Here is a 14,760-nt window from a genome sequence, read left to right on the forward strand (position 1 = left end):
TTACTAACTCTAGAAATTAGTGGTACCCAGAAGTTTTAGGGGATCTTTGCCTCCTGCAAACCCATAACAATAATAATAAAAAACAAAGCAATACCTTTAAGCAGAGGTTGAAGGGCCATCTGTCATGGATGCTTTAGTAAGATATTCATGTATTGCAGGGGGTTGGCTTGGATGACCTTCAGGGTTACCACCCAACACGACAATTCTATGATTCTGTAACAGTTTAAAAAGCCATGTAGAGGGCACATGAAGAAAGACCTCTGATTTAGACTAGAAGATGTGGAATATTGATGTGTGTTTTAATCTGTGTTTACTTTATCACTGATTTTAAATTTTTTGACTGTTTTAAGTAGTTGTTTTTATTGATAACTTTATTCTTTTTGTAAACTACTTTGAGACTTTTCACAATGAAGTGGCACATACATTTTGTGAAATAAATAATTTACACCACATTTGAAGCGCATGAGAACTGTAGTTCACACACACACACACACACACACGAGTTTGATTTTCCGACACCCTTAACAAATTACAACTCCCAGTATTTGAGTTTTTGTAGGGGGGACAACATATGGTTTAAATGCATGGGGTATGTACACAGCCTAGGTTTCAGAGTGTGGGGAACAAAATAGGCAGGCAAATTTCCAGGATTAGCAAAACAGATTGTAATCTCAAAGCATTCTAAACTGACTTTTCCACAGCCCCTCCTTAGAAATCTCTGAAGAAGTTGGCAATGCTTAAATTTCCTTGATCTTATGAGCCTAACCTAGCAGGAAGATTTTAATAACTGCTCTGTGCTATTACTGCCTGTGCCTTGTTTATCACTCTGCAGCACTTAATGGTGATTTCTTTTCATTCCGTTTTTACAACACTGTCTGTCAGAGCACTCTGTACTTTCATGGCGTTAAGCCAGTACTTCCCCCTGCCCTCTTCCAGCCTGGAGCAGAAACAAAGGGCATCTCTGCACTCCAAATCTATTCCATATAGGTTTTATATCAGCTTAACCAGTTTCATTTCTCCCCAAGGATCCTGGAGATTGTAGGGCTAATAATCCTGTTTGTGGCATAGTGATTGGAATCATAGAGACAACTACCTGAAGGCAGAACTTAAGAACTCCTTTGGTTCTCTTTTCTGGGTTAAAGATCCCTTGCTTTTTTCTTGCAGAATGATTCCTCCCAGGTTCCCTGGCGAGAGGAAATCACCACTAAGCCAGTTTAAGTCTGCATTGGATAAGCCCTAAAGGTTTACAGGTGCTTCATGGGAATTAGGTCAGTAGCTTTGCTGGAAAAGGGAACGAGAGCAGGCGTGGATTCATCCAAGCAGTGCTATGGTCCTGGAGCCAGATATTAGCTCCCCGCTTAAGAGACCGCAGAGGCCTCACTCTGGCAAGGTATGGGGTATCTCGTTTTATTATAGTCGGCATTTCAAAATATGATTGAGGGTGCGAATGAAAAGCTGATCTTATGAATGCATATTGGTGCTCTTATTGTGGGAGAGCCAAATGTCATGCTGTTGTGTGAACATTTCTAGATATCTGAGATCAAATGTGGCCTACCCTTTTGGGGGTATACTTTGATTTGCAAAGAGGGAGTAAAGATACAGTGTCATGTCTGCGAGTAGGCCAGGGCCTTGGATTATTCAGCCCTGATGAAATTGCCAGGTTGCGTTTTGTCTGCATCCTTTTTTGAGATGCTTTTGATTAATTACTTTGCTGCGAGACCAGTTCTGCATAGGTCTTAGGTCCATAATGGAGTATCCCTGGTCCCGCTCAGCTCTGGGAGGAAACAGGAAGGGTGGGTGTCAACCATAGGTAGGCCTGCATCAACCCCCCCCCCCCAAAAAAAACAACCATAGGATGAAAGATGGCAGCATAGTTTATATGTGTAGATGCAAATTTAAAGAGACCTACAATAATTTAAACTGAAGTACAATAACAGTCTTATAGTGGAGGACATTCTGAACTGCTGTGCCTGTTCCGGCTCCTATCCCGGTGCCGAATATTGATGTGCAACTTCAAGGCCCCTGTTCTCCATCAGGGCTCTTTTAATTCGGACTTGGGCTGTCCTTTTAATTCAGAGTGAGACACGTGGCTGCTCTTGGCTGTGATCCATGTGAGAATCTTGGCACCTGTGATGCATTACTAAGGAGGAATCCAAAGTTTCTGAGGAAAGCCCAATGCTGCTCAGCTGAGAGGTGTGGGGGTGGAGAAAAGATTGGTTATCAAGAAGGCGAACAAATGCAAAGAAGCCTGTTAAATAAATCATCTTTTAAATCAACCTTTGTTCATTTGAAATGTAGCTGTGCATACTGGTACAGCAGCATGAGACACTGCAGAAGAAAATTCTGAGGGCAAACTACACAAGCAGGTAAGTTTTTTCCCTGACTCCTCTCCTTCCAATTTTGTTGTGTGTTTTTTTAAAAAATGATTGCTAGATTTTGGGTCAAGGTTCCTGCCTTATCACTTTCATGTAACTCTGAGAGCTAGAAACTTGTGTGTAATATATACACAAATGATAAGAATCACAGGAATCCATCTGATTCCACATGCTGAAATTTTATTTATTTGTTTAGAGCTTCTCAAATTTGATTACACTATGTTTATTAAAAGTGTGTGCCCCTTTTCTTTCATTGTAAATTAGCTATGAAAATAAGGAATAAGCACACATTATGCTGACTGTGCATAAATCATAGGGGAGTGGGATCATGCTTGCTGGCTTCCTAGCCTATGCACACCTGTAAATGAGCTCGCTTGCATTACAGGGCCCTGTCTATTCTGCTCCTGATCGCATTTGGGCTCTCGCACAGGTTATGATGAACAGGTTATGATTTGTAGAGAGCAGAGGTGGGACCCATGGGGTGATCCTGCTCCCACCTTCAACAAAACATAGGAAGACCCTATAGGTAGTACTTGTCAAGCAAGTGGGCTTGTATTAAACTAGAACTGCTAGTTTGTGGTTGGAGCTTTTTTTATATAAAAAAATACAGGTATTCGTTTTATTAAATAATATGACTAAGGAGCCAGGAATCAGCTGTTCAGTGGTAATTAGAATGACAAGAATAATACGTGCAGGGAAGCAGAATGCCACTTAGTCCAATCTTCCACTCATTAACCATCATCTCTTTACATATTAACTACATCATCTAGATTATAGTATACTACCAGCAAAGCAGGGGTGAGCAAAGTACACAATTATTACAGAGCACTGGAACTGCAGCATCATTACTAAGCTGCCCTGCTCCTCTGGAGTGGGGAACAGGTTCAGCAGAATTTAACTTAGCTTATTAGCCAACAATTATCTGTGGTTACTACCTATCCCTTGCCCTTGCACAGTGGGAGGACTCAGGCAGAGAACTTAGTCTTTCACTTAGCACTGGGCTTTGTAAAGAGGTTTTGCCCTTACCTCAAATAGAATAAGAGTTCATCTCTCCTCTGAGATCTCCCACCTGAGCCCAATGAGAATATTGCTCCATTTCTGGTTGTCCCCTCAACTCCTTCTAATAGAAGTGTAGTCGATAAGAAAAAGAGAGAGTGTCTTCTCCACTGCAGCATCTGGATTATGAAGCATTTGCCCAAGGGAGCTTCATCCGGCTGCCCCCCTCAGTGCCTGCTTTTAAGAGGCTACTGAAAAAATGTGTTATTTGAGTACGTGTATTTCCCATGGTTGTTTCCCCCCTTCTGTTTTTATTCTTGCTGGTTAATTTTTTATTCCATTTTATTTAGTTACGATGTGTTAAGATAAAACACGATAAGCTGCCTTGAAGTAGGCATTTTGCCTAGAAAGGAATGTGCATTTTACTATAAATAAACCTGCAAGCAGCATGCATGAGAGACTCCTGTTATTTTTTACCTTTTCCAAACAACAATCCAAAGGCCTCTTTTCTCAAGCCTTCTTCAATTTACTGTATAGGAACTCCGGGAAAAGAGAGAGGATTTTTTGTGCTATACGCTGGATGGAGGGATGGTTGCCATTCATTTGTTCTGGCGATTCCAGATTTGTGGAATCCTGCCTATGAATTATATGCTTTCTTTCACCATACTTCATCATATGCCTAAGATTTGCTTTCTCACACTGGGCTCACACTGCTGGCTCTGCTGAATAAGCTGCACACTATCCCCGATTTCTGTGTGTTATCTATAGCTAGCTGCAGGGGGAAAGACAACATGCATAGGCTTCCCCCCTAAAGACATCCATGACTAGCATGTGGACATCAGGAATACAGCTGAGAGATGCCATGTGGCTTTGAAAGCAGGATCAGTGGCATGGCCCCACTGCCCCTTGGACACACAAATAATGAGGGAACTAAGCTGTCACTGTAAGAGATGCTGTGGTCCTCGCCAACCCTGTGATAGCCTTGGCTAGTTGGTGATTCAGTCAATATGTGTTTGTGCTGTACAAGAGGCCTGAACCAAGTGTGAGTTGCTATGTGCAAATGAGAGGGAATGACAAACAATTTAAAAAAATCATTAGAAGAAGAAGAGTTTGGATTTGATATCCCGCCTTTCACTCCCTTTAAGGAGTCTCAAAGCGGCTAACATTCTCCTTTCCCTTCCTCCCCCACAACAAACACTCTGTGAGGTGAGTGGGGCTGAGAGACTTCAGAGAAGTGTGACTGGCCCAAGGTCACCCAGCAGCTGCATGTGGAGGAGCGGAGACGCGAACCCGGTTCCCCAGATTACGAGACTACCGCTCTTAACCACTACACCACACTGGCTCTTAATGAGTAGCTTGTGTCGTTTATTCTAGTAATGTGTGATGTCTACATAGTATTTTCAAAGAAAAATTTTGCTAAAGTGCTATGAATAATCAGGGCATCAATTTATCTCTCAGAGAAAAATAATCCAGATTCATCAGTACCTTCTTCTCTGTCCCCACCAAAAAAATCAAAACCTGGAATTGTCTCAGCATTTCTACAATTGTCCTGGTTCCTTTTATGAGCACCTTCTTTGGCTCATTCCACTGGACTAGTTTTCCTTAACAAGGTTTTTTTTCCTTCCATGAGCATCTTTGCCAACAGAGTAATATTATTATTTTTTATCCTTGTGACAGAAATGATGTCTCCTCTTCGGCCCAGGGAATGCAAACTGACCAGAAAAGAGGCAGAGAACTATGGATTCTGTCTGCGCCTTGAGAAATATAAAACAGGGCACCTGATCCGGAACGTAGCAAAGGGGAGTCCAGCTGAGAAGGCTGGCCTGAAAGATGGAGACAGAGTCCTGAGGGTCAATGGGATTTTTGTAGACAAAGAAGATCATGGAACGGTATAGAACAATTTCGTTTGGGGGCCCTTTCTGCTGCCAGACAAACAGGAAATATTGGTACATCATGCAGCCTGATCCCGGACTCATCAATTTAAAATCTTTACCTTTTCAAAAAGCTCAGGGTGCCTTACATTGATTTAAACTGATAAAATAACCATCAGCACCACCACCTTGATCATGTGCAGCAGCAATAATATTATTCAGCAATTGCCCGTCTCCTCTGTTAAAAGTCTGGCAGTTCCCAAAGGCATTTCTAAATCATAGAATCGTAGTGTTGGAAGGGATCCCAAGGATCATCTAGTCCAACCACCTGCAATGCAGGTGGCCCATATGGGTATCGAACCTGAAACCTTGGCATTATCAGCACCATGCTCTAACCGACTGAGCTAACTACGGTGACGGACATGACTCCTTAGCCCAGGGGTGGCTAACCTGCAGGTCAGGTCAATTTTTCTGCCACCTAAGATCCTACCAGTTTGGGTGACATCAACAAAAAGAGGGAGTATGAGAGTATGGGATAGCTCCACCAACTTTTAGTCACACCCATCGTGGACATGTGGCCTCTGAGGGGTTAGCCAAGGGTGAATGTGGCCCTCAGGACTTAGCCCCAGGGCCATGACTGAAAAGGCCATGCTTCTAGCCATAGGCAACCTCTCTTTTCATGAAACATGCAGCAGGGCCTTTTAATACTGAGAGCAGCCTTAACTGGCAAGCAGTTTATACAGACTGAACTGCTCCCTGTAGCATGTTTGTCCCATTACATTTAATAGGATTTACTCCTGGGTAACCCATGTGCATAGGGCTGGAACCTTTGGGCATATATAACTTGCAGGTCTCCACTCACAGCCCTACAGTTTCCTAGAGAGGAATTGATTATTAAACCCATTTGTATCCGTAGTGTAGATATGTCATTAGAGATTTGCTACACCAAACGTTTTCTGTTTCCCCCCTTCCAGCATGGGCACCCAGAGGTAACTTTATGGGATTCCTGGATTGTGACTACTCTATTTTGTCCCCAATATGTATTGCACGTATCCTTCAGTCTCCTTTGTCAGTAGGTCTCCTCTTGTACAAGGCAACAGGAAATACCTAGATGAGCTATTTTACTACTACCTGTGATTACTACTGAAATGCTCATTCTGCCCCATACAGGTGGCTGATTTAGTTAGGGAAAGTGTGGACTCTGTATCATTCCTTGTTTTGGATGAAAAATCTTATGAAGATGCACATAAGGAAGGGGTCAATTTTGAAGAGTTGGGTCAAACATTACCAGTCCAGCAGCAAGCAGAAAACACTTCAGTTGTGACAAATGGAGAACCTGGCCCAGTTGCACATCCCCGCCTCTGCTATCTGGTGAAAGAAAGAAACAGCTATGGCTTCTCTCTGAAGACAACGGAAGGTGAGAACAATAAGCATTGACAATGCACATGTAGCATTATATAATATTCATTGTATGCATTCTGGAGGTGGCAGTGGGCTTGGTAGTTCAATACAATTTCTTTATGTTGCTTTCATATAAAGCACATGTTCCCAAGCCCTTTGTTGAAGACCATTATTTGGATTGTGAGTTCTCACGGTAATGAAATGAAAAGTTATTCAAATTAATCTGAAACTCTGCTGAAGTGCCAGAAGGAACAGCACAAACCTTCTGGAAATATAAAGGCTTTGGTTGAAAACATTTCAGCTACAGGGACAGGCTAGCACATACATTTTCCCCCTACAGCTGATTCACACATCACACAGCATCTGCATGGTTTTCCAATTAAATGAGATGCAGGGCAGCAGAGTGTAGCATTTTAGGGGGTGAAAATTAATTTTGGCAAATTTCTTCAGTGAGGGGGTCTTAAAATTATGTTTCTGGGTGTGAGAAATACAAATCTTTTTGTGATTAGACAACATTTAGCTTGGTAAGTCTACATTTGATGAAGGCGCAGATAAGCTGCTTTTAGAAAACAAAAGATTTTAAATTTCACCTTCTGAAAATCTCAGGTAATGTGGAATAATAATAAAAACTAATAATAATAATAATATGACTGCAAGTACCTGGCAATGGAAGTGTCTTCCACAATAACAGCAAGAGAACTGAGGTGGATGCAATATATCTGCTTTTTGTCGCAACTCTTGAAAATTATATCCAAGGGTATAAAGAAAGATCTCTATCTAGGTATTTTTACCATGTTTCATGCTGGCAGTCACTGGCACATTTTGTAACTGCCCAAGAAAGACTTGTTCCTTTCAAGACAGGAAGCACTTACATTTGGCAATACAATCATAAGCCAGGTGCTAATAAACAATGGGAAAACAAGTCGTATTTAATAAGCAACTATTCTTGCTGGTGGAAATCATCAACCAACATAAACAAGTATAATAATCCTCCCCACGGCAGTATTGAACATGGCATAAAGAAAGGTTGGGCTTCAGAGGGTGAATGGCTTCCCTCTTGAATTCCTGGGGCATAGAAAGAAGACATGGTTATTTCCAGTTGGATCACATGTTCACTGCCATTTCATATGTTCCTTGAACAAAACGTCCCAAGTCTACAGGGCTCCTATTGTTATGCCATTGCTGAGTAACACAGAACATGGCGAGTTATTTAGATCTGTCCTGGTTCTTTCTATTCCAGGTCACAAGGGATTGTTCATTATAGATTTGGCCCTACAAGGACCAGCTGCATTGGCCGGAGTGCAGCCCAATGACCGCCTGATCGAAATCAATGGAGAGAATGTGGAAAACGACACTCACGAGGAAGTAGTCGAGAAGGTATCTCCAAGCCTAAAAATCAAGACCTCAGTCTCCACCCTGTTCTTCAATCTTTGGTTAGGTTTCCCCCCCACAGATCTAAGATTGTGGTCCTGAAGGAATGCAGGCAACCATTTTCCCAGCGTTAACTCATCACAGTACAGTGGTACCTCGGGTTAAGAACTTAATTTGTTCTATAGGTCCGTTCTTAACCTGAAACTGTTCTTAACCTGAGGTACCACTTTAGCTAATGGGGCCTCCGACTGCCGCCGCCGCACAATTTCTGTTCTCATCCTGAAGCAACGTTCTGAACCCGAGGTACTATTTCTGGGTTAGCAGAGTCTGTAACCTGAAGCATCTGTAACCCGAGGTACCACTGTTTGTATCTGTCTGCTTAAGCATAGGAATGTAAGCTGCCAAAGTCAGACCGTTGCTCCATATTACTTGAAATTATCTATATTCACTGGTAGTTGCTCTTCAGGGTTACAGGCCTGTCCTACCTGGAGATGCCAGACACTGAACCTGGGACCTCCTGCATGCAAAGCAGATGCTCAACCACTGAGTTTCATTAAGCATGACAGGTGATTGACAGGTGGGTTGCCCTGGCCATCTGTTAAAGTTGGCCCCAGGACAAAAACGGTCCCCCACCTCTGCAAGTGGCGCTGTGGTCTAAACCACTGAGGCTCTTGGACTTGCCAATTAGAAGGTCAGCGGTTCAAATCCCTGCGACAGAGCGAGCTCCCATTGCTCTGACCCAGCTCCTGCCAGCCTAGCAGTTCGAAAGCACACCAGTGCATCTAGATAAATAGGTACCACTGTGGCAGGAAGGAAAACGGTGTTTCCATGCGCTCTGGCTTCTGTCACAGTGTCCTGTTGTGCCAGTAGCGGTTTAGTCATGCTGGCCACATGACCTGGAAAGCTGTCTCTCCACACGCCGCCTGTCACGCCGCCTCCCTCAGCCTGAAAGCAAGATGAGCGCTGCAACCCCATAGTCGCCTTTGACTGACGTAACTGTCCAGGGGTCCTTTACCTCTACCTATACCCATGTGCCTTCCATGTGAGTAATGTGTGAACAGAGCTTTTAGGCAAGGCTTATTGCATAGCCTCTAAAGTATTTAACAGCTAAAACTTATTTCTAATAGTTTCCCCAGCCCAGCCCATCCACAGGGCTGAGTGACTGGTGTCTAGCTATCTACTGTCATGCCTTCCACTCAAGTTGCATAAGTAGTAGATTTAATGCTGAAAAATTTGTGTTAGTGTTAAGTACTCAGATCCAAAGTGAATAAACAGGTGGGCCATGTCTGAATGTGGAAGAGCAATCAAACATACACTCCAGACACTATAGGCTTCATAAATGCAGTTCAGAACAATTTAAGCCTCACTTATGAAAATGCCATCAGAAAAGATGTTTTGTGCTGACTAGGGATTTCCAAGGTCACCTCATCCACATCAGCACTTTGAATATAAAATGCTCCTCAGCCATGTTTGGCATGGCTGAAGTACTCTAAGCATTGTATGTCTGTGTTCCCAGGTGAGGAGGTCTGGAAATCGACTTGTGTTTCTGGTGTCAGATAAAGAAACCGATCAGTATTACAAGAGCCAGAACATGCAGCTGAGGAGAGAAATGGCAAGTTTGAAATTATTACCCCACAAACCCCGAAGGCTGGAGCTTGCAAAAGGAAAAAATGGTTATGGATTCTACCTGAGAATGGAACAGAATGGTAAAGGTATGATCAATCGATCTATATATCTTATAACATTTATGAAACACCTTATCCCATACAAGTGTGATTAATATGTGCAAAAATTATAAAATTCATTAAAAATTGCATTTGTGCCACAGTTCTCCATTTGTGGAATACACATTTATATATCAGGCAAAAACATTCTTCTTCAACCAGGCCTTTGACTAACGTCCTATATCCTTTTAAATGTGCTCATAGGGAGGGAGGGGTTATTTGCTTGTTGTTGTTGTTTTCTTGTTTTTATTATGTATTTTGTGTTTTTTCTCTTGTAATTTTATGCTGTTAACTGTCCTGAGAGCTACAGATGAAGGGTGGTATACAAATTTAATAAATATATAAACAAGCACATTCACTCAGTAAAAGGTAATACAGCAGCAGCAGCAAAAATAACTGCTAGACACACCCCCCCAATATGACTGTGTGAACAGATGTGCTTTATGCTGTCATCTTAAAAATGGCAGGTGGGGATAGAGCATTATTTATTTGGTCTAATCCAGCCTGGATCATCTAATGCAGTGTTTCCCAACCCTGGGCTTCCAGATGTTTTTGGCCTACAACTCCCATCATCCCTAGCTAGCAAGACCAGTGGTCAGGGATGATGGGAATTGTAGTTCAAAAACAGCTGGAGGCCCAAGGTTGGGAAACACTGATCTAATGTTCTTAATAGAAAATGATTTCCCTGAGTTTATAATCAAACAGAATTCGGATCTGAGAAATCTGGAGCCCAATCAATTTCTCTCTTTCACCTGGAAAATGCTGCAGTGCCACTTGGCTGCTAGTGTAACTCGCACTTCTTGAGAAGGCAGCATTTTGTGAGGTAGTCAAACAACATTAAAAGACATAAGCCATAGGTATGGTCTTAAACGAAAACCCACTAAGGCACTTTACCAAGTATCAGGCCTTTCTTATTTTTGTGTACAGGTCACTTAATTAAGGACATTGATTCTGGCAGCCCTGCAGCCGAAGTTGGTCTCAAGGACAACGACATCCTGGTGGCTGTCAATGGAGAGTCGGTTGAAGCACTGGACCACGAGGCTGTCGTGGAGAAGATCAGGAAGTCTGGTGAAAAAACTGTGCTGCTGGTGGTGGATGATGAAACCGACGCCATGTACAAAATGGTAACAGACACAGTTGCGCACAAGCACAACTAACTTGGAAGTCACATGATGAGCAAAACGGTGGGGGTAACCAGACGGCTGCAGCTAGCTGTAGTTACATAGTGCAAGCATAGAAATTGGTAACATATGCAGAGAATGCCAACTTTAATTCTTTTTATAAGCAAGTTTCTAGGTTGGAAGGATTAGCCTGAAAGTCTGGCGGAGATTCAGAAGCCACAGGTGGAAGCTGAGAAGGCTTGGCAGGGCGTGGAACTTCCTACATTACTGTATTTTCCCTCCCCTTTTGGCAAAATGACTCATACCAAATTAGCAAATATATACCAGCTCCTCTTTTCCTGGTGCAGAATTCTGATTATCTGTATGCAAACTTTCAATTTTTGAAAAATGCATGGAATATTGCCAGCTGAACATATAGGCACCAAGTAGGTATAGATGCATTTATATTACTTGGCTTGTGTTATAAATTGTTGGAGGCTATTTGTGGTTTTTTTTTTGGGGGGGGGGAATAGACATAAAGTATTTAATGACATGACTCAAAGCAGAGTAAAATGTTCACTCTTTCTTCAACAGTTGGAGGGTCAAAATGTCATAGAGGCAGTTTATTCCACCCACACAAGTTCCTGCATCACTCTCTGTGGTGTGCTTATAAATTGATAGGATATAGGGAACGGAGGAAAGGAGGGACTGAATGTGTCATCTACTATTATGGAAGAGAGAAGCAAGAGATTTGCAAATATTTAGTGGCAAATATTGCTCATTATATCCCAAAATGTGTAAGGGAGGTTTTATCATTACACGATGTTTGGTAGCAATGTGTATTTTGCAATAAATGCTTTTTTTTCTCTTTTGGTTACTAAGGCTAAGATATCCCCATGCCTCTACTATCACACAACCCCGGTGCAATCTCCATGTGAGGCTGAAGTGCCAACATGTCATACAGCGAAAGAGCATCACAAGCCCAGACTCTGCTACCTGGTAAAGGGTCCCAGTGGCTTTGGCTTCCGTTTGAATGCCATCAAAGGTTTGCCTGGCCAGTTCATCAAAGAGGTATTAATCTAATCCATATGCTGGTGAAATAAACATGATGCCAAATATGAGCAGCAGTTGCCCAGCCCTTCTGCTCCAGAGGTGCACAATGCAGGGACCACTTTCAGTCTAGCCTTGCCCCAGGCTTGCACATTCCCTCCCCCCCCCTTTTTGCTGCTGCATGGCCACAAGCAGGAGCATGAAAGACTCATGCACAATATTAAGAGTTGAAAGGGGGCACATGAAAGAAGCTTTTAAAATTATTTAAATTTATATAATTAGAGTTATAGCAAAAAAGGTCACCTATTCAGTGCATATATTACATCATGCGTAGGTTAGACATCAACACCAATTCTTTTTTATGATGCAAATTCTGATAAATACAAGGAATCAAAGTTTTCTAAAGAATTTGTATTATTTCTTCCATTCCATAACTGTTTAGATCACATTCAATTACTCCGTACTGTTAAGCCCCAGATTTTTTTCCTCACCACTGATCTATTGACAGCATTCTATCCGTTTTTCATGCCATGGTGAGTAGCTGCAAGCATATGAAACCCCAAACCTGTGCATTGCACAGTATCTTGCTGTTTCATGAATTGCCACCAGAAATCGACAGCCAATTATTTCTTTGACATTAACTTGAATTCCCTCCAAATCTTGTGATGCCCTATTCTCATCGTTTTTTAACTTCACGTCAAACCTTCTCTCGGGACCTTATCCATTTCCGTGCAACCACTTCTTTTGTGCCACTTGCTAGCAAAGAATGCGACCATTGATTTTGTTTTCAAACTCCCGTGCTCTAAATCTGCATGTGAAAATAAATAAAAGTAAAAACCGCTCTCTGAAGCATCACTACAGCTGTGCTTAAAAGAGGGTGGGTGGCGCTTCAGAGTGAGTTTTGGCAAAGTGCTCTCTGAAGAGCTCCCCCAGCTAAAAATCACTGTAGTCATATTTAAAGGGAGGGTGGGGTGAGCTGGGAGTGGGTAGGCTAGGGGTGGGTGAGGTGTAAAGGGAATAGGGGTTGGCCAGGTAAAAATGTTGGCAGGTAGGTGGGGTTGGTGAGCACAACAAGCAATGGCAGCACCCCCTGGGAAGGAAATACCTTCTCACCATTTTTAACTATTGCATTTCATTAATTGTAACTTCACAGTGTACAAAGCTTCCTAGCCTGCAGTAATTTAGCGGTCAGAACTACCCCTACCATAACTACCATACTCTGCCCACCCACTCTCAAGCAATAAAATGCCTGGCTTTTTAATATGATATAATTTCAGGTAAAGGAGGGTGGCCCAGCAGAAAGAGCAGGGCTGAAAATTGATGACATCTTAATAGAAGTCAACGGTGCAAACGTGGAGAATGAAGATTATGACGATGTCGTGGCAAGAATCCATGATGGTGGAAACAAGCTGAAACTAGTAGTATGTGAAGAAGAAGCTTATCGGTACTTCAAGGCCCAGAATATGCCCATCACTGCCCCCATGGCAGATTCACCAGACAGCAGTAGTGACCCTCCTGCTTACACAGAGATACAAGCCCCAGAGCCAGATGGACCATTGCCAGAACCACGAGAGAGGGTGAGTTACCTTATTTATAAAGGCTGAGGAAAGGGGTCTGCTCAAGGTTGCAGTCCTAAGTTTGCTTATTTGGACAAAAACCTAAATTAAATCACTGGTATTCAGTTCCAAGTTTATATGGCTAGGTTGCAAATAAGTGGTCCTATGATTTGGCCAGAACAACTATGGACATGGCATGGCTGAGCTTATGCTCAGTCTATGCTTAAATCACAGAATGACATTTGCGTGAACAAGCAAATGTGCTAGTTCCGGGGGTGGGGGATTGTGCCCTCAGCACTCTTCCCCCAGCCCTGCTGCTGCTACGCTCCTTAGAGCTAAGCTATGGTTTGGCCGAGTGTTACATCCGAACCCATTTTTTCTGGGTTTCCTGCTCTTGGTTTGTCTCAAGGCCTGAAATTTGCACATTTGCTTGTTCATGCAAACTGGGCCAATATTCTAGACTAGATCAGACTGCTGCTGGGAGCGTTTCTTACTTGTTTACTGTTTTTTTCTCTCTCTAGGCTAACTCATCCTCCTCTTCACTCTCAGTTGCTTCTGAAGATGATGATACCAAATTGTAATGCCGGGGTCAAGTACCTTCCCATGGTAGTGCCCAAAAGGGAATAGTATTCTGAAGCAGAGTTACAAATATTACTGCTTAGAAAATGTTGGCTACTCTCTTGTGCATGCTTACTTGAAACAAAGGCCCATTGAACAAACAAACATGTATAGGATTGGACTGCTAGATAACATGGCTTTCAGGTGAGGAAGGGATCCTACTGGATTCCGACCTCATTTTTGTTAAGCTGCAGGCTTTTTCCATGTGGACCAGGACTGCATGCATTAAGAATGTTACTGTGTTGATTGCAGCCAAAGCTTCCTAATGGAAAACGGTGAGTGAATACCTACCATGCATATGTACACTTACTATATCCCAATTAAATCAATAATCATTCTTATTAACATTGATTGCTCATATAATTTGAACCATTAACCAAAGCAACTATTAATGTCTAGTCATTTTAGTACAAACTAATTTTAGGCTTTGTTGCCCAACATTTGAACACTTTGAAAACACTGCAGTGTATCAGTTATGGACTGGCATATCTACATTGGTTGCTTTCACAGTATTAATTCCATTTTAAGTTTAAAATAAATTGTTTCACGGTAGTCTGATCTGTGTCTGCAGCATATCTGATATACAGAATGTGAAAGATTCTGTTCCTGCAACCTACCATTTGACCAGAACCCAACTTTTGCTCTTTCTGATAGCAGATGAGGTCAAACAAGGTGCCTTAACAAAAAAGTGAACCAAC

At 42.4% G+C, this 14,760-nt stretch overlaps 1 protein-coding gene across 3 annotated transcripts; it reads left to right on the forward strand.

The window, feature by feature from the left end:
* Nucleotides 1-797: 797 nt before the first annotated feature.
* Nucleotides 798-14,620, forward strand: PDZK1 (PDZ domain containing 1). 3 transcript variants are annotated; one of them, XM_083736874.1, is made up of 10 exons: nt 798-1,390; nt 2,299-2,366; nt 5,049-5,260; nt 6,413-6,659; nt 7,884-8,020; nt 9,531-9,726; nt 10,666-10,862; nt 11,721-11,909; nt 13,166-13,465; nt 13,966-14,620. In XM_083736874.1, exons 3-10 carry the CDS (start codon nt 5,051-5,053, stop codon nt 14,023-14,025), a joined length of 1,536 nt encoding a protein of 511 aa, XP_083593000.1. In that variant the 5' UTR covers nt 798-1,390; nt 2,299-2,366; nt 5,049-5,050; the 3' UTR covers nt 14,026-14,620. The 3 variants fall into 3 exon arrangements, with proteins under 3 accessions (XP_083593000.1, XP_083592999.1, XP_083593001.1); XM_083736873.1 differs by having other exon boundaries at nt 1,216-1,390; nt 2,308-2,366; XM_083736875.1 differs by lacking the exon at nt 798-1,390 and adding an exon at nt 1,643-1,660.
* Nucleotides 14,621-14,760: the final 140 nt, after the last annotated feature.

The sequence above is a fragment of the Podarcis gaigeae genome (assembly GCF_964106915.1).
Source record: "Podarcis gaigeae genome assembly, chromosome: 4".
Taxonomy (NCBI): domain Eukaryota; kingdom Metazoa; phylum Chordata; class Lepidosauria; order Squamata; family Lacertidae; genus Podarcis; species Podarcis gaigeae.

What these genes read in the sequence shown, in the direction of transcription:
- PDZK1 (XM_083736874.1), top strand. Translation starts at nt 5,051, where the DNA reads ATGATGTCTCCTCTTCGGCCCAGGGAATGCAAACTGACCAGAAAAGAG. An exon ending in ACAAAGAAGATCATGGAACG is followed by an intron (nt 5,261 to 6,412) that starts GTATAGAACAAT and finishes TGCCCCATACAG; the next exon opens with GTGGCTGATTTAGTTAGGGA. An exon ending in CTCTCTGAAGACAACGGAAG is followed by an intron (nt 6,660 to 7,883) that starts GTGAGAACAATA and finishes TTTCTATTCCAG; the next exon opens with GTCACAAGGGATTGTTCATT.